Source organism: Gallinula chloropus, assembly GCF_964237585.1.
Source record: "Gallinula chloropus genome assembly, chromosome: 3".
In the NCBI taxonomy this organism is placed as follows: domain Eukaryota; kingdom Metazoa; phylum Chordata; class Aves; order Gruiformes; family Rallidae; genus Gallinula; species Gallinula chloropus.
In genome coordinates, this window is record NC_140087.1 from 115190059 (window position 1) to 115208590 (window position 18532).

General features: G+C 37.4%; 1 protein-coding gene across 2 annotated transcripts in view; it reads right to left on the bottom strand.

Annotated features, from left to right (window-relative positions):
• Positions 1 to 18532, bottom strand: part of ATAD2B (ATPase family AAA domain containing 2B) — a gene marked incomplete at its 5' end in the record, with an annotated part of 78508 nt that overhangs the window by 43109 nt on the left and 16867 nt on the right. For both annotated transcript variants that reach the window (XM_084261721.1, XM_084261720.1), the window contains 13 exons: positions 3789 to 3879; positions 4802 to 4961; positions 6162 to 6250; positions 7014 to 7188; positions 7958 to 8073; positions 8825 to 8936; positions 9811 to 9909; positions 11073 to 11148; positions 12552 to 12668; positions 13944 to 14052; positions 14562 to 14664; positions 16857 to 17010; positions 18042 to 18088. In XM_084261721.1, the coding sequence (XP_084117847.1) occupies positions 3789 to 3879; positions 4802 to 4961; positions 6162 to 6250; positions 7014 to 7188; positions 7958 to 8073; positions 8825 to 8936; positions 9811 to 9909; positions 11073 to 11148; positions 12552 to 12668; positions 13944 to 14052; positions 14562 to 14664; positions 16857 to 17010; positions 18042 to 18088 (1448 nt within the window). The remainder of the gene's footprint in view (positions 1 to 3788; positions 3880 to 4801; positions 4962 to 6161; positions 6251 to 7013; positions 7189 to 7957; positions 8074 to 8824; positions 8937 to 9810; positions 9910 to 11072; positions 11149 to 12551; positions 12669 to 13943; positions 14053 to 14561; positions 14665 to 16856; positions 17011 to 18041; positions 18089 to 18532) is intronic.

The following is an 18532-nucleotide window of genomic DNA, read 5'->3' on the forward strand; positions in this document are numbered from 1 at the left end:
CATCAGAGAAATCAAAGTCAAGGTTTTTCCTCTAAATTCTGCTTTGCTCTTTCAATATCAGGTATCACACTCCCATTTAAGTTAGTCCATTTCTCATCTAACAAGCATATGGGATTGACCAAAAAACTGGAGGGGGAACACACTAAACCAAAGCTTAAATCAGAGATGTACCAGAGATCTCTAGCATGTCACCTTAAAAATTAGTTTACCATCTTCATGACAAAAGATTCAGCAGCTCAGGAGCTGTATCTTTTCCAATTTTTCTATTAATAAATGCTGTAATATCACTTGCTAGCAGTCATTTTAATCACCGCTTGTACATCTCCAAAGAATTGCAAAATTAGGAAATAATAGCCTGTATCCTATTTTTAAAATTAAATTCTCAGGTGATAAGATACACAATTAGTCTCCATTTCTACTTCTCATTTCTCAGGAGGAATTACATATGAAGAGTAATAATTGTCAGGGTTTTTTTGAGGGACTCTCTTGTGCATACTGTACATCCATTTCCGTGACAGGAAAGCTGCAAAGATCCTGTACCTTGTGAAACACTGATGTGCTTTGTGTTTCTAAGAAGCAAATGCACATCAATTATGAGGAAGAAAAAGAGAAGTATTCTCAAAGCAAAATACAATGTTATCATACCAACAGTAAATAACCTAAATTTATTTTTTGCCCAAACTGTCAGTATCATATTAAAACCAAGTATCAGTGCATTTGCTTCCACATCTCACAAATGATGTTCAGTGTGGTAGGCACACCTTAACTTAGCAGAAACAAGTATTCTCATCAGGTAGCTTGTTTTCTTCTACCCATCACCACCACACTCTGCTAAACATTTCCGGAGTACAACTTTTAAAACAGGACAGCAAACAAGTAGATTCCCACGTGGATTTTCAAAGAATGCATTTTGATGACTGGAATTTTGAAGTCCTAGTCTTCACTTCTACTGGGCAGAAATTATGTCCTATCTAAAACTTCTTCTGCCCTGTAGTCACCCCAAAAATCTACAACAAACAGCTACTGAGCTCCATCAAGCATTTAGGTGAACAATCTTGAAAACTTCTTACAATTGATGTTGTGTAACTCCCTGCAACTCCTAAAATGGACTGCAGAGAAAGCAAGTTAGCAAACAACTCAGCATGATGACAGAAATGAAAAATAACTATTATGGGGTGGTTTGTTTTTTTTTTTTTAAATTGTGACAAATGTGAACACTAATGCCAAAACTTCCCCCTCCATCATTACATTATGATGAGGGGAATAAAAAAAATCTAACAAGATGTCATTTTGTCACAAAATGCTCCTGTAACAATAAGCACAGAATATTTTTAACAAACATCTTGAGAATGATTGTTTGCTTCTTTACAATTCTATTTAACATTATTTAAATAACCCTTATTATACTGTAAAAAGTCATCTGTAAAATGACAGATGGAGGAATTCACACTTTTTCAGTAGATAATATGTTGTGTTTCCTACAAGACTGATTAATGGGTAACAGTCTCTCTACATAGAGAAAATTATCAATCAGAAGAATGAAGTAGGTATAAGAGATGAGACTTATAAAGTTCAGGATAGCTAGGGCCCATCTCCAGTAGAGAGATGGAGAATGGAGAAATTTGAATGGAGAAAAACCGTAATAATTACTAGTGTTTATTGAAGGTACTAATATGACATCAGTGTATGGTCTTCTGAGCAACTCCATGCTCTCACCACGCTGCATTGCTGTGTCTCACACACATTGCAGTCATGTGGCCACATTCAGTGAAGTGGGTTACTTCTCACATACACAGAAATCTCCTAAAAGGTATGTAATGCATAACACCTGGGACAAAAATCAACCCTCAGGAAATAACCTATTTTTTGCAAGTCCTGGGGCTTTTCCCTTTTAATTCCTTTATAATTACACCCCTAGATCTTAAAGTTCTGAGATGCACATACACCTGCTTCCCCAAAGTCATTTAACTTTGGTAGTATTTCAGCAGTTTTCTTCAGTTGGATCCACATGCTTGTAGTTAAGTGTTGCCAAGTTTGCTGAACTGGAGAGATGTATAAACCATGCTGTGCAAAAAGCCTGTCGAGTCTAAGCAGCTTTTACTTGGGGAAGAGGGGGTGTTGGGGAGGGTGGGGTGTCTGGTGGTTGTTTTTAAAGAAAACCTTCACACAAGAGGAAACAGCAGATCAGTATGTACTGTACCAGTATGCAAGTGTGCCAATGAGTCTGATTCGCAATGGCCACAATGCATCTGGAAAGTCTGTTTAAATAATGAGTTGCTGCAGATTTCACTTAAGAGAAATGATGAGGCAATCTCGAGACGAAGATGATAAACCAGTCTTACTCCAGCTGGTTTTTTAACAAGACGTTGCAACAGTCAGAAAGTTTAATCTTGGATGTGTGGAAATATTTAAAGTCCAAGATACAGAGTGGAGACAATCAAGTGCACAGCAGTTGGACAGTAGGAAAGCCAAAGAAAACAGAAAAGGGTATTTCTTTTTGTTAGCTGACTTTTCCACAGAACTGACAGGCTTCATTGAGCACAAAGAATGTCTTCCAACCAAACCTACAAATGGCTTTTTCCCTATGGTCTGAGATTTTAAAATACAGAATTGTATTCTCAATGCAAAAATATGGTGAATTTTCAAAAAGAAACAACTGGGGTTTAGCCCATCTATTCCCCTCTCTCCCACTAAGCAGCATCACGCCTTTGTACAACTCAAGCAGAATTTACATGAAATGGGTTTGGCACATGCTGGCTTATACCCGGCAAAGCTTAAACTGGAGTTTGCTGGATAGTTATGTTTTCTCCTCACCAGAAGACGTTGAGGTCTGTGTGCATCAAAAGCGGAGGGATGCTGCTTCGATGATAGATGTCCCTGTGGATGAAGAGGATAATTCGGATGTACTGTAGCTGACTGAATGGACTGATGTTCAATTTAAAGTTCTTATTTCTCTGATGATGGATTCCAATGCACAAGATATTTGAGACTGTCCTTTGAGAACTTCAGTGCTTGTCCAAGCGGATGACTGACAGAGGATGTATCTTTGCACGACAAATTGTTGAGAAGAGATTGTGGTGTGTGTTTTAGGGTCATTTCCTCTGTTAAATTCACTATAAAAATATTTGGGTTTATTTCTGATTAGCTTTTAAGCAGCTGGTTTGTCTTGAACAACCATCCTCCATTCAGTACAGCAGGTCTTTGGGCGCTCCAAAGGTATATTTAATGTAATCATGGTGTGGTGATTTTTTTCCCCTGCCTATATCTACACTTTAAGGTTGTTCTGTGCAAGCAATCTGGAAAAAATTCATCTTTAGAAAAGCTGGTTAGTTTGTTGGATTTCTCTCAAAGGGACAGCATGCCAGTCAGTAAAAACCAAAACAAAACAACAACAAAAAAAAAAGCCCACTGATTTTCTTCTCCCCCTGCACACAGACAGAAAAGAACCCCAAGTCTCCCTGTCTCCTCTGTAATACACTAATTTAATGGGAAGTCGACCTAAGTATTACAATTCCCACTTCACTTTGCTTCTGAGAGGTATGCATCCTATATAAGGACAGTGATGTTACGGAAAGGAAACAAGACTTTGTTTTCAAACAACTACTAGCTACTCAATTTGTGTTTTAGTAAGACGGAAGCATGTTTTGTTATTACAAAAAAAGAGAGTGTTGTGGAAAGTACAGAAGTTTAGAAGGGTAAAATATATCCTGATACATTTAACATACCGTCTAAGTTTTACATAGAAGAGAAAGCATCTATCGTAAAAGTACTAACATCATAACACTCACCAACACATTTTTCAGCCAGTTCTCCTAAGAAAGGATCTGACAGTTTGGGGTTCCAATCCCTGGTATGAATTTGCAAAATGTGCTTTCGTGCCTGATTTAAAAAAAAGAAAAAAAACCCTCATAATTAGCAAGCCACATCCATGTCATAGTATTTTAGACAATAATATTAATTCATGGGAACCCAGTTATTTTACCTAGTTTTGACATGTCACTGAGATGTATAAAATAGTACTCGGCACTCAAAAGTCTCTCAAGAGCAAAGGTTTTCCCTTCTTTTTTTAATTTCACAGATAAGCAGTGATTTTTTCAGTATACCAGTTACACATTTTAATTGCTGTTTAATCAACATTACACACAAACTGATCAAAACTCATGTTCTAGTAGGAATTATCATAATTTTATAATTTAGAATTGCTGCACCTATGATTAACAGCTTCGACTGTCAAACATCTCACCAACTGACTTACTGCTGAGTAGCACAGTACATACACATGGATTCCCAAGCAATTTCATTCTAAAATTCTATGGAATCCATACACACCAATGAACATGCAAAGTAAATTTAAGTTTAAATTCATGAAATATCATTGAGTTTATTTAAGTCTAAACAAGGAACTGAAATGTTCCCTGTGTCAATATAATACCGTCTGGCTTTGCATGTGTAGTTTTTATGTGCTTAGCAGTCTACAGGATAATAAAGCTATTTTCACTTAGCATAACTTCCAAAGCCCTAGTAGTTAGGGCTCATACAAATTCATGGAAAACCACAGTTTTTATATCAGCAATTCAGTTGAATGAGAACAATTTACCCCTCTGTTTAAACTGTACACTGAAGACGAAGTTCAGTACAACTTCAGGTATACAGTGTTCTTACTAAAAATGTCTTCCTAAAATTAAGCATTCTTACAAGTCAGACTGCATACTTTTCTTCCAGAAGCTTGATTGTCAGGCCCACAAATGTTTAGTAACCAAAAGCTTTTTGTTTATTAATCAATCTCCTTTGTAAGTTTTACCTTTTTATCAGGCAAGTTGAAAAGAAATTCCCTGTCAAAGCGACCAGGTCTCCTGAGCGCAGGATCTATGGAATCCAGTCTGTTTGTAGCACCAATTACAACTATTTCACCTCTATTATCCAGTCCATCCATGAGGGCAAGAAGAGTAGACACTATAGAGCTAAATGAGAGGTTTTAAAAAAAATAACGTATAGGGAACACTGCAAGAATTTGTTTTCAACTGCAACAACCATAATTTCAAAAAAAATAAGCTAAGTTAAAAAAACCCCAGTTGCATAACCATTTCAAGTCTCAAAGCAAGGAGGAATATCATCTGAATTATGCTTAGTATTATGACTCCAGCAAGGTCTACATCAAAGTTAAAGACACTGCTTTAAAAGTTTTGAGTTTTGGGAAGCCATTTACTGCAGCTCTGAAAGGTCCTCTTCCTTTAAGAGGGTATATTGTCCTGTTCAGAGCACCAGGCAAAAAACAAAACCGGTGCCTGAAGACAAAGCCACATGCTCCCAGTAACCTCCTAGTGTGATGGCCTCAAAACCTCCCTCCCGTCCCTCTTGGGTGAGTGGAGGTGGGTACACGCACAAATGCCACCAGCGTTTATTGTACTGGGCTGTGACGTGGTTCAGGCTCAGCCTGTAGCCGAGCATCACGCTGCTGCTCGCTCACCATCCACCCGGGTGGGATGGGGAGGAGAATGGCGAGACAAAGACAGACTTTGTGGGCTGGGATAAGGGTAGCTTACTGGGACAGCAAAGGGAAGGGGAAACCACAACAACAGGACTTAAGAGCATACAAAACTGACGATAGGCAATGCAGTTTCTTACCATCAAAAACCATGCAACTCAGCCCATGCGGCTCCAACCCGCCACGAAGCTGGACCACACCGAGCCGCAAGTCCCGGACCGCCCCACACCGCCCTTCCCGGACTGAGCCCCTTTTATACCGAGCATGACGCCATGGTATGGAATACCCCCTTCGGTTAGTTTGGGTCGCCTGTCCTGGCTGTGTCCCACCCCACCTCCTGGTGAAAATTAACCCTGTCCTAGCCAAACCCAGGAGAGGCTGGGAGCAGACGGTCCGTTTACAGTACAAAACCAGCACCCAAAGGGAAGGCTGTGGAAACCTTGAGTTTAATAACGTGGCTGAAGGGTAATCTGCACTACTCAATCCCCAGCATATTACAGTCTGAAGAGCTGAGAAGACAACTTTCAACACCAAAAAACACGAACAATCTGTCCTTTGTAGCCTAAGTGGGCTTAAGTAAAAAAAACTTTCTGGGGAACTGAGTAAAATTACACTGAAGATTTAACCTAGAAAATGTTGCATACCCCAAGAAATGGTAGCTTATGAGAAATGTTACCTGTGAATCTGATCTTGCCTACTAGAACGAACTGGAGCCAAGCCATCGATTTCGTCAAAAAAGATTATTGAGGGTCTCATCAAGTATGCCTGGTATGCAAAAATAATCGAATTCACTATTAATTTATAATTTATTTATCAACATAGCAAACAGTTTGCCTTCACTACAAAGCAGATACGCACTAAGCTAACACATACATTGAGACTGCTTCGTTTAGAACTGAATTTTCAACTACAGCACTGCTTCAGAAAAAGCAAAAAAGACTGCATTCTCCTTTGAACAAGCAAGATGGCACCAGTGTATCAGTTTTACCGTGTCTTAGTCAAGACAAACTGAGACACCTTATACTCAGTTACAGAAAATAGCACCTTATCTGCTCACAACCTGTTTGTTTAGACACATCTCTGAAAAGAGTTTTTGTCTCAGCAACTGCTTTTCCCTACTTTATGTTCTCCTGTCCACCATTTCCCAAGTCAAATAAGGATACTAAAAAATACACACAGCAGATGCAATTCTGCATCCTCCTCTACACAGCACTTTTCTTGAACATGACAGCCAAATTCAAACTTGATGATTTAAATATTTTTATCATTCTTTACTCAAACTACTTTGTCTGCTTCATTGATGGACAAGTTAAGAGACTTCTTCCTCTCAGCTTTCAGAGCAAGAAAAATTGTTCTCAGCATTCCTCTATCTCATCATCTAAATATAATATGTGGATAAATCCTGCCTGGTCTATGGAAACGTAAAGGTATATAGTTTAAATGCAAAACAATTTTCGCTGCCTAGAACACAAAAAGCCCCAACACAATAAACAGAGAAATAATATGAAAAATATGGAATGCTTCTAACCTGATCAAAAAGGAGTCGAAGCTGACGTTCAGATTCACCAACCCACTTACTGAGACAGTCTGCTCCTTTCCTCATAAAGAAAGCCACCTTTTTGTCTCCTTGACTGCATTCATTAGCTAGAGCTCTAGCTACCAAGGTTTTACCTGTTCCAGGAGGACCATAGAATAAACAGCCCCTGAAGATAAATGGATCAACACAGTCACAAACTTATTTTATGTCTCCTGAAAAACTCCAAGTCAAATTTTATAGTGAAGACAGGGAGCCTGGAGAAAAAAGACTTAGGTTCTAGTACTATTATTGAAGTGTATTCAACATGATGTCATAAAACCCACGATTGTTTTATGCTTTGGAATCAGTAAATCTTTGCTTTGTAGAGAACATTAATCAAAGGCATATTGAATTCCCACAGGATTGTTTCACACTACTTAAATACCTCCTGAAATATTACATCTCAGGTAATACTTGAGTCAGGTTTTGTTAGCTCTTTGAAAAGACGTACTTCCTTTAAATGACAAAAATATCCCAAAATTTTCCATTTATTTAGATTAATTATATCACACAATAATATGCCTGGTTAATAAATATTAAAAATATAGCATAACAGTATTGATGCTAAATCTATGAAAGTATTATGAGCATTTAGCTTGACTTAGTAAAATATTTGATAACATAATGGCAAAAAAGCAAAGTACTACACACTTCACAGAACACTTGAAAAGTCTTTCTTTGACCAAATCACAAACAAGAAAAATAAACCAGATTTATGTAACTCTTCATTCATCCTGCTTATTACATTCTGATAGCTTAAGTGAGGTAGCAAACATGTAAGCCTATTTGAACTATAAATGCTTCAGGGAAAGAATCAGTCTCCTATGTGTTTTCAAGTGAAGCATTCTTCAGAGTTAATAAAATAAAAATACAAAAATAAGAGTAAATACACCTACCTTGGTGGTTGAATTTTGAACTTTTCAAATATTTCTGGATAGAGAAGAGGAAACACTACCATTTCCTTAAGTGCAAGGATATGATGGCTTAATCCCCCTATACTATCAAAACGCACCTTAGAAGACAAAAAACATACAATGCATATATTTTAACAGCTTTCCACAAAAGTAGCTTTAATTACAAAATAATATATTTGAAAATTAATTGCAAACAACTTTGCATTCCCTGAATTTTGAAAGAGTAAAAAGAAAACTCAATTGATAAAGTCATCTCCAAGTTGCCCACCAGGTATTTATCTGGCTTGCAAGTTAAGCACACTAGTGATGCCTGGACATCTGCAGATATCCAGCCTAAATCCAAGAGAGCATTTTTAAGTTCAGGCACAGCACGATGAGAATATAATCAAAATACTTCTAGAAAATGCTTCAGCCCTCATCCCATTCAGCAGCTTCTGCACAACACAAACCATAAACTAATGGGTGTCACTGTTTTGGAATAGGTGCAGCACCCACATAGCCAGCACCAAGTTAATGAACCCAGATGCTCAGTACTGCTGGTTTTTGGGCTACTCAGCATAACCCAGTTTCTACTGCTGCAAGAAATCACCAACAGACTGCAAATAAAATATAGTTGGGTAATTGATATTTTGGCTTCCTTATGACATATGTCTGCATACTGTTGACTACCTGCAGGCCAAAAGCAGTTGCTTTGTAACCCAAAGTAATAAACAGACAATAGCTGTGGAAAAATAAATTTAAGAAATCAGCGAGTTTACCCAGAGCTTACTTCAACTTTAATGACAGGCTGTGGTGAATTCTGCTTGTGCATACTTGGGGGAAGGAAAATAAAAAGTTAACAAACCCTACCGATTTATCAACAATCATAGGGTCCACATCAGCCAAACTTGCCCCAACTTTCACACGTTCTCGCAGGATTCCACTTGCTAAGTCTTCTGCTCTAAAGTTTAAAGGCAGGCACCTGTTCAACAACAAAAAAAACCCACCAAATAACTATTGTTTTGTTTTGATAATTTTGCTGGAATGGGAAGAATCAAGAGATTAAATGTCTTCTACTACCTAAAGAGACAACCTTCCTGGATTGGTAAAGTAATCAAAACTAACATTTTATCATGGTAATTATTCTGTATATTTGGAGGTTCCTTAAATATAAAAATAGCTTTATGCTTTGTATACAAAGAAGCTTTAAGCCCCTACACACACACACACTACATAAGGTCAAATACAGAGAAGAAAGGTACCAGTAAAATACAGGTTACAATTCAAACTACGTTTTTGGTAGTTGTATGTCACTGGAATTCCTCAGGATGGAAAAGGGAATGGTGTGGCAGACAGGAAGAGATGGAAAAAAAAGATGAGGAAACACTTTTTTCTGTTCAGTTTTCCAACTAATGTATCTGTGGCAGCACATAAATTTATGATACACCATACAGATTTTTCACTTTTAGATAAATGGTTAGGGTAAAAAAAAATACACAAAATACACATACTATGAAACAAGACAAAAAGGGAAGAAAAAGACTATTGGGAGTACAATGGAACTAACTGGGACCAAGTATCACAAAGATCAACATTTCATTTTAACCAACTGAAACAAACAGATATTCTTACCTTTCCAACTTTTTATCCGTATTGTTAATTATCTACCCCTAAGACTTCAAAAATCTATATTGATACATAACCAGCAATCCCCCCACATTGTGTCTCCAAGTAATCACAAGCAGAATCAAAAAAAAAGTCTGCAAAGCTGATGGTAAATTAGAGAACAGTTCTGCTTGTTTTCTGCTGATTAATAAAAAATCAAAGCCTCTTAAAGACCAAGGATGTTTTGATACCTATTTCTTGCTCTGGCCATGCTTTTAGATTTTCTTCTTTCAAAACGTTCTTCATCTGAAGAGGTTGTATCACTACTGTGAATGGCATGCTTCTTTCTCCTATTGAAGTGGCAAAATAAACATGAAATTCAGTCCTTTTTGCAGCATACTGGTGTGTTTTGATTCTTTTATTGAAAAAAAATGAAACATCAAGTACTGTACTGTTCTAGCTTAAGATGCACCTAAAATTTAGTTCTATTAACTAAATCCCAAAATAAAACTTGGGAGGGGAACAACTTTTGCTGTCACAGGAATATTTGATTTCAACATGAATGTTACTAAAACAGTAGCTCCTTACAATATACATGTGGTCCAGTCACGTTACCTCAACAAGTATGATTATTTTATCAAGGAGCTGTTGAAGTTCATCACCAGCTGTACTTCAGAAAGCTTCCAACCACTGTAGCCATCTCTAACATAACACAACTATCAAGATCTCTTTACACAGTCTGATACTTCCCTTTAACTGTTCTTTGAAAAAACCTCATACTTCCTATAGCATATGGTCTCTTTATATGAGGTCATTAATTCTGACTAGCAAAACAGCTTCACAAAGTAGCTGTACCATAGTTTAACTTCTGATCTGAATCTAAATCTGCATGAACCACAAGACAAGTTTCGGCTGAGACCAGCACTCCTTTACTTGGATTCTATTCATGGACAGATTTATCAAGTTCTAAGTTTATTTAAATTTTTAAAAAGTAGTAAGCTCTGATTCCATCTATTTTGTTAAAACCTATTGACAGTTTCCAAGACAGCTTGTATTCCAGACTCCTTTGACACAAAAAGAGTCAAAAAAAATGATCCTTGGTAAATACTTTATTGAATTGTTAATATTACTTGGCTGGAATTTGAACTGGAAGAAAACAAAAAACATTCTCCTGATTTGTTTACTTTTGTAGACTAGAAAGGAGCTATTTAACTGATGCTTTGGATTTAAACAGCAAATAGACACCCTTACAGAGAAATCTACGGTGTGCAATGGCAACTCTCTTCCCAGTACTTGCAGCACACCTGCTTCCCTTCTGTTTAGCACAAAGTTTCTGCTGGTATTATGAAATGCTATGGAATTTGTTCCTGCATGATGCTCAGGATCCAAACCTAAGATACAATTTAAGACTCATAAACTGTACAAATCACTCAAGAACGTTCAGAAAACTAAAAGTTAACAGAAATGTACTGAGGGAAAGCAAACAATTATGTACCAAAAGATTGACATTTACCTGATATGGCTTCTTCTAGCAGGAGATCTGTGAATATCAAACAGTGTATTCTCCCTCTTTTTCTGATGAGCTGGCACTGAGTAAGAGAAGTTAGAGGTTTGTAACATCAATTACAAAAGAATAATAAAATAAATTAATGCATCACAAAAGCGCTAGCTCATTGCTCTACCAATAATGTTATCACTGATTTCTCAAAAAAGTGCAAATTAGGAAAAGAACAGGAGAATGGAGAAATCAGAGCTCTTTATTTCACTATCACCATACTTGGGCTTGATAACGATCAGGAGAATTCCACCCTCAGCCTCCTCAAGTCATCTGAGCTATGGCAATCATGGCACAGAATGCAATTCATTCAGGGTACCAGCATTTTTAGTTTATTTGCAGGACACAAAGCTCCATACAGAAACCTCCACACAGCTGAGAATATATTTCTTGAAATTTCTCTGAATAAACCACACCATTTCTCCATCACAGTCTTTAATTTCTAAGTTGCCTTAAGATACAGTGTGCTGCATACACCACTGGCATCAAAGCCAAAGACGCCGAGTACGTCATTTTAAACAAAGTATTAAAAGGTTCAAAATCAAGAGACACTACACTGAAACCCTGTGTGCATCCCTGACAGTACGTCCTGTGAGGAGCAGCTAAGGACACAGCATTTGTGTAGTTTGGAGGAAAGGAGGCTGAGGGGTGACCTCATGGCTCTCTCCAGCTCCCTGAGGAGGGGAAGTGGAGAGGGAGGTGCTCAGTTCTTCTCCCTGGGATTCAGTGACAGGATGTGTGAGAATAGTTCAAAGCTGCATTAGGGGAGGTTCACACTAGTCATTAGGAAGTATTTCTTTACCACAGTGTGGTCACACACTGGAACTGGCTTCCTAGAGAGGTGGTTGACGCCCCCAGCCTGTCAGTGTTCAAAAGGCATTTAGACAATGCCCCTAACAACATGCTTTGACTTTTGGTCAGCCCTGAAATGGTCAGGCAGTTGGACTTGATGATCACTGCAGGTCCCTTCCCACTGAAATATTCTGTTCTAAATTTCTCATTTAAGCAAAATGTGGTAACTGCTGCTGTGCAATTTATCTGCAGTTATGAATCAGGCTTACCACTTAAGAGATGCAGGCATACAGTAATTACTTTTTCTATGTAATTATCTGATGTATGAGATTGCTTTTTGAATTCAACTTCTACCAACAATTTCTTGGCCTAAAACCCATTCACTTCCAACCCTGAGCCCAGTACATAACAAAGTTCAATGTTGCATCATGCCCTAGCAACACCACCACCACCACAAATAACTTGATGTATTGTGTCCCAGGAGTCCTATTCACATAGTGAACAAAACAGAGGCAAGATGGAAGTCCTGCTTAATGTGAACGTGTCAGGGATGAGGAACAGGCATCAACATTTTCCCTTCCCACACCCATGGTATTGCTGGAGGTCAGCAGAGCAGACCTGAATGAGCACTGTCTAGTTTCTCACCTATTGGAGGGGCCTGGTATCTTTCCACAGTTTTTCTCTGTCTGAGATTATACGGCCGATCATTTTCTTCTCCCTCGGCTTCTTCTACTTCTATATCTCCATCTTCTTCCTGAGACTCTGTTGGGGGGAAAAGTATTTTCAGAACACTTCTACTTAATACCAGAGCTATCTCCATCCTAAAACATAACATTTTAATGGTCACTGAGAATTATTCCCCTCCTATTAATTAAAACTAATTGCAAAACACTGGAAATTTGAAGGCCAAGATTAATCTACAGCACACTGTCAAGCTTCCTTTTACTGTCCCACAGAAGGCTGTGGAAAAGCACAAGAAGAAAAATAACTGTAGTCAGATTAGTTTTACTTGTAATGTACTTGAAAAATCACCTCTATCCACTATCTTTCTCCCTCAATAATTGTCCTTCAAATCAATATTGCCTGCCTTTCTCTTTTCCCATGGGAAGCTCAGAAAATCAAATATTTGACACACCATGAAAATACACACAACTTGGCTGTTGACAGCATCATTTTTACACAACACACACACACTGTAAAAAGATAACACCTAGATCCATCTATTAACAGGATCCAGTCCTTGATCTCAGAATGAAGACTCCATTCTTGTTAACTGGGACAGACCATACCACTTGCAGCAGTTTCAGTTCAAAATCAAGACACACTGTGCCAAACCCTGTATGGATCCCTGATTGAGTCTGATTTCTTTAGGAAGCAGAGCATGCTGTTGGTCATTACATCAAAGTTAGTCACAATTCCTTCTTTCTCAATACTTTTTGAGACGGCCAGTTTTATCCAAATTTTTAAAGGAAGGTAGAACTTCAAATAAAGTTACGTGTCTACAAGCCTTCTAAAATTTAGTGGATGGATAGAAAAGAGACTTTAATTAATACCTTCTCCAAAGTTTGGATGCAGAACTGACTGTAACACGTTCTTTCTGGTAACTGCTACCCAGCTTATGAGAAATAATGAGTCAGCTAGGAAAAGCATGGTTGTATACTAAATGCATCACACCCTGGCCTCCACCAGAGGATTGTTAGAGAGAATGTAAGGAAAACTCCAATTGCTTAGTGTTATGTAAAACAGGAGCAAGGATACATATTACATAAACATTTAGAAATCAGGATTTGTTCTGTTACTTTCAGATAAACTTACTTTTGTTTAAAGAAACAAAAGAGGTTCCTAAAAATTCTCCTCCTCCTAAAAAAGGGAGGACTCCTTCAGTGTGTGCTTATGTGCAAGTCTTGTTAATTGGTCTATTAAATAACTGAAAATCCAAATTACTTTCTATAGTGCAATATATAACTGTTACATTAAGAGGTGCTTTGTTTTTTTAAATTATTTCAGCCAAACCCTTACAATTCTTTACAGACATACCTTCTTCTTCCCCTTCTGTGGATACTTCATGGTGGTTCTGAATCCCATAACTATTTCTCCTCAGTGATTTCCTCCTCCTTTTCACTCGAGAATACATATCCATGTTTTCCTGGAATAAAATTGACATACACCCCTATCAGCACTGTCCCATGTCACTCACAGTGTGACCCCATAGTTCAGTAAGTAATACTCTACACAATCTCTGTCCTTTAAGTCTTTTTCCAACAGAGCCCTCCACAGGTAGACTACAAAAGCAGTCTCATTTAATAGGCAGTAAAATAAGTCTCTCAGTACCTAGTCCATCTAATACATAGTTACCATCAGCATCAAGCTGTTTTAGGGAACAAAGCAGATGTCAGACCCTGGTCCTGTTTTCAGATTGCCAGTGTCCTTCAAACCAAAGGAGAACCACCACAGCATGGCAGTCAATCAATAAAGAAAACAAGATTTACATACACACTTGAATTTTGTTCTGAATTTGAGTTTATCACGATTTTTAACACTATCCACAGAAGAGGATCAGAAACCTCTTGACAGAGCTACAGACAAAAATATGCAGACTGCAAAAACAAACATGCTCCCCCCGATACTACTTTATCCAAGATACTCCACACTTACAAATTCTGTATCTGTCCACATTCTTAGCCGTTCTACTTCTCCAGACCGCCTATTTCTCCTGATGTTAATATTATCCATTTCCTGTAGGACAGCTTCAGCAGTACTAAAATATATGCAAGAGTTAACACACAAAAAAATAATCGGTCTTAACATAGTAAGACATGCAGAACTTTTTACACAGCATCCAACTTAACATACCTAACTCTATGGTCTGCTACAAGTATTCCAAGGTCTAAAGTCAACTAAATATACAAATTCATTAAACTTGGAGAATTTTGGGATGCCTACACTGGAATCTATCAATAAACTAGAAAATCAACCATAATAAAAAAGAACTGAAAGATGAACCTGCAGAATATAAACTGAAGAGTATGCAAAGGAATAATAAATTAGGGGTCCAAATTAGGCTGTAACATTTTAAGAAGCATTTTTTTAAAAAAATGTCTTGCTTGTTGTAAATTGTAGCATATACATTTTTAACTGCTTAGATGTTAAATTAGGTGTCAGATAAAATTAACTTTGTAGAATAAGAAAGTAAAGCTTTAACACTGGGAAAGCAATTAATGCCTCTACTCCATAAGGTTTACAAATTCTTACCCTGGTCTCAAAAAGACACCAATGCCTAAAGGATTGTTTTCTTTCATGTTAAATCAGTAACACCTAGAATTCCAGCATTCATTATTTGAGCTCACTACTATTTCTCATCAGTTTTTATAAGTCACCATTTCCACTATCTGAAGTATTTATAAACAGTCATCAAAACAATAATAGTGTATAAATAATAACCTTGGCCAAGATTCTTCACTGCTAAGGAAGAAAAGAGTATTCTCCAGGCCAAGTCAATTATTTTGTCACCTGCCCTGAACGCCAAGTTACTGCTCTCTATGACCATTATGGTAGATTTCCACTGGAAATATTTTATAATTGTATAAGAACTGTAAGAAGGCAGAAACTTTGCCTTCCTTTCTTTCAAGATATCTGAAAGTAAATCTTCTTTCAAGATATCTGAAAGTAAATCCAAAGGTGAAATCCTGCTTAGAAAGAGGTCAATGGAAGTGCTGGTGACGAGTCGGTAAAGTTTTTGTTATGAGCACCCCTCTCAAATTTAAACAATTCTTCTGAAATATCTGTGATGTGTGACATTCACTTCAATTTAAGTGAAGTAATGCCATAGTTGCCTATCAAAGAAAACAGGGTTGAAGAGGACGTGGAAAAGTCTACCCTGCTCTGCCAGGCAAGAACAAACTACATGGCACCTAAATCACTCCTGACACGTCTGTCTAACCTGTTCTTCAAAACCTACAATGAGTATGGGACACACTGTTATCACTCTAAGTTCATATATAGATTTCAGTACCATGATTTTATCAAATTACAATCTTCATGGTAGACTATTGTTGACAAGGAGAGGGATATAGAACTGCAACTAAAAATATAAACCTAACTATGTAAATTTGTAAACTGGTATCAGGTAGTTACTGAGAAAATGGAAAGTGAAAATTAAATTAATAAAAAAGACTCAAGAGAATACCTTTAACAATAAAGATCATACTTGGCAAATTAAATGTTTATGTTTAAATCACTTTGCAAGCAGTCTCTCACAGGTGTGACTGTTAAAACCTGTTTTACAAGTGGGAAAACTGAGACATATTAAGTGACCTGCCCAGGGCCACACAGAAATAATATTTCAAGAAAAGTATTTCTGGCTCCCATTCCTGTGCTCAGACCAGACCGTGCCTCCCTCTCTGACCTACTTTGTCTGCACAGTAAATGTCAAAAAGTGACACTCACCCTATGTGAATTACTAACAAATGGCAAAAAAAACAAAAAACCAAAAAAGAACAAAAAAAGCTACAAACTTCTGATATTTATGATCAAAAATTATACAAGCAAATATCTAGAAAGCTTTCAAGCCTTGTTGCTAGTCCCCAATTTACATCACATTTAGGGTATCACTACACAAACAGGTTATTAAGAAACAAAGTAGGGTGTGGGTTTACAGCATGTCAGCCACTCTGCAATAACCCCCAACATACACAGCTTTATCCAGGTGTAAACACAGAGTAGCTTACTCCTCAAGAAAAGTCTGGTAAGCTGCTTTGCATTTAGAGTATGGATAACATAGGTAGTTACAGCACAGAACCCAACCTGTAACTCAAACCACAATCTAGCTTGCCTCAACACTAACACATCCCCACAGTAAAACACACAGATGGCACTGGAAGACAGGGTTTTCTAACTTTTTAAAAATTCATAAATATGCTTTGTGAATACAACTGAAGTATCCCCACATACCTGTTTACTAGCTGATCAAACAATAAACTCTGATTCAAAGTTTCAAATCTGTTTTTCCTGGACCGACAACTTTTTCTGACTTCTATATCTCCGTTTATGCAAGCATGGTCCCCATCTCCCTTTTTTTCCCCTCGAAGGGGGTGGCTTTTGAGAGCTAAGAGAAATTTGTATTACTACTTCAAAATGCAGGAAACAACATTTTCACAAACAAGAATAAATAAGATCATACTTAGCAAGGACAATAAACCAAAAGTTATGGAGCACAGTATAAGCACCCTTCTACTCACTAAAGAAATATAATTTTTTAATTCCTACTGAAGTTGGTTTACAAACTCTTTCTTCAGACTCATATTTTCTTATATGATAATCTTATTTCATTATGAAAATTTGGCATTCAAATATCCATTCCATGTTTTTAAGTTAATTCCAATACTAATGTCAATACTTGGCCCACAGTTTCAATTCTTAATCTTTCAAATACAGTATTAAAAGGTCAGGTACAACACATTGATTTCATAAGCAACTCTGTATCAGCTACTCTGTACAGTGCCAAACAAAAAGATCCCACTCCTTATTGCTCCTTGGGCAAGACTATAAATAATAAAAATACCAAAGATGTTTAATGGATTAACACTTACACAGAGTCAGCACAGAACTAAATGACATAGAAATGATGAAAAAGGGACACAAAAGACGCAGTGGTTTTAGCTGAGATATGCAATGAAATGGCAGGTTTGTAAGGTACAAGCATACAGGAAAACTGTTCAAGGTAGCAGGAGCTGCAGACAAGGCAGGTCTCTCTAAAGCAATACTAAAGTAATGTGAAGAACCACAGAAGGCCAAATTTTAAAAGCGCAAAGAGAAGTAGTAAGAGACCAGCTGGGAGAGGAAGGCCAAAATTAATTCGTAACGGTAAATTTGGGAATTAAGGAAAACAGCAAGATCATGGTCAAGAGGTCTGAATTGAGGAGAGAAATGGAATTTCATATAAGAATGTTCCCCATGCCCACAGAGAGCATCCAAGATGTTGACAAAAGCAACCTGAGCCAAAACAGTAACTTTTCTGCTCAAAATGGTCAAAAGTGAATCAGTAAAGTTATCAAAAATATATGCAACTGAAAATCATTGACATAAAAACATTAAATGCAAAAGTAGATATAAAAAGGTCTGCTGTAATACACTTACATAAGCTACGTCCATTTGGTAGTGTAGCACCAGGCTGAGAAGTTAACCTAGGAAACAATTATATCAGACAGAGATATTAACTCTCCTTACGCCAACCAAGCAAAAATCACACAGTGAAGAGAACTTTAAACATAGACCATTACACGTCTGTGTGACATGTACCCGCTGAAGAGACTGCTTCATGCTCAACATCAGAATGAGGGCAGAACTGCCAAATACCAATTACATGTTATCTAAACATCTTTTTTATTAATTCCCTCCAATGTTCCCTCATGCCATGTCCTATTACTAACTCTCCCCTTAAGTTTAAAACAGAAACTTGATATGGCTCTTCAAAGGCAATTACTATTCAAACGCTATGAATAAACTAGTGGAAGAAACAAAAGTTTTGGGAAAAGTCTTAGTGACTCAAGATCAGTTTTAGATCCAGCACTTCAGATTTTGGCAGAGCACCTGCCCTAAGAAGAGAGGCTGAGGGAGCTGGGCTTGTT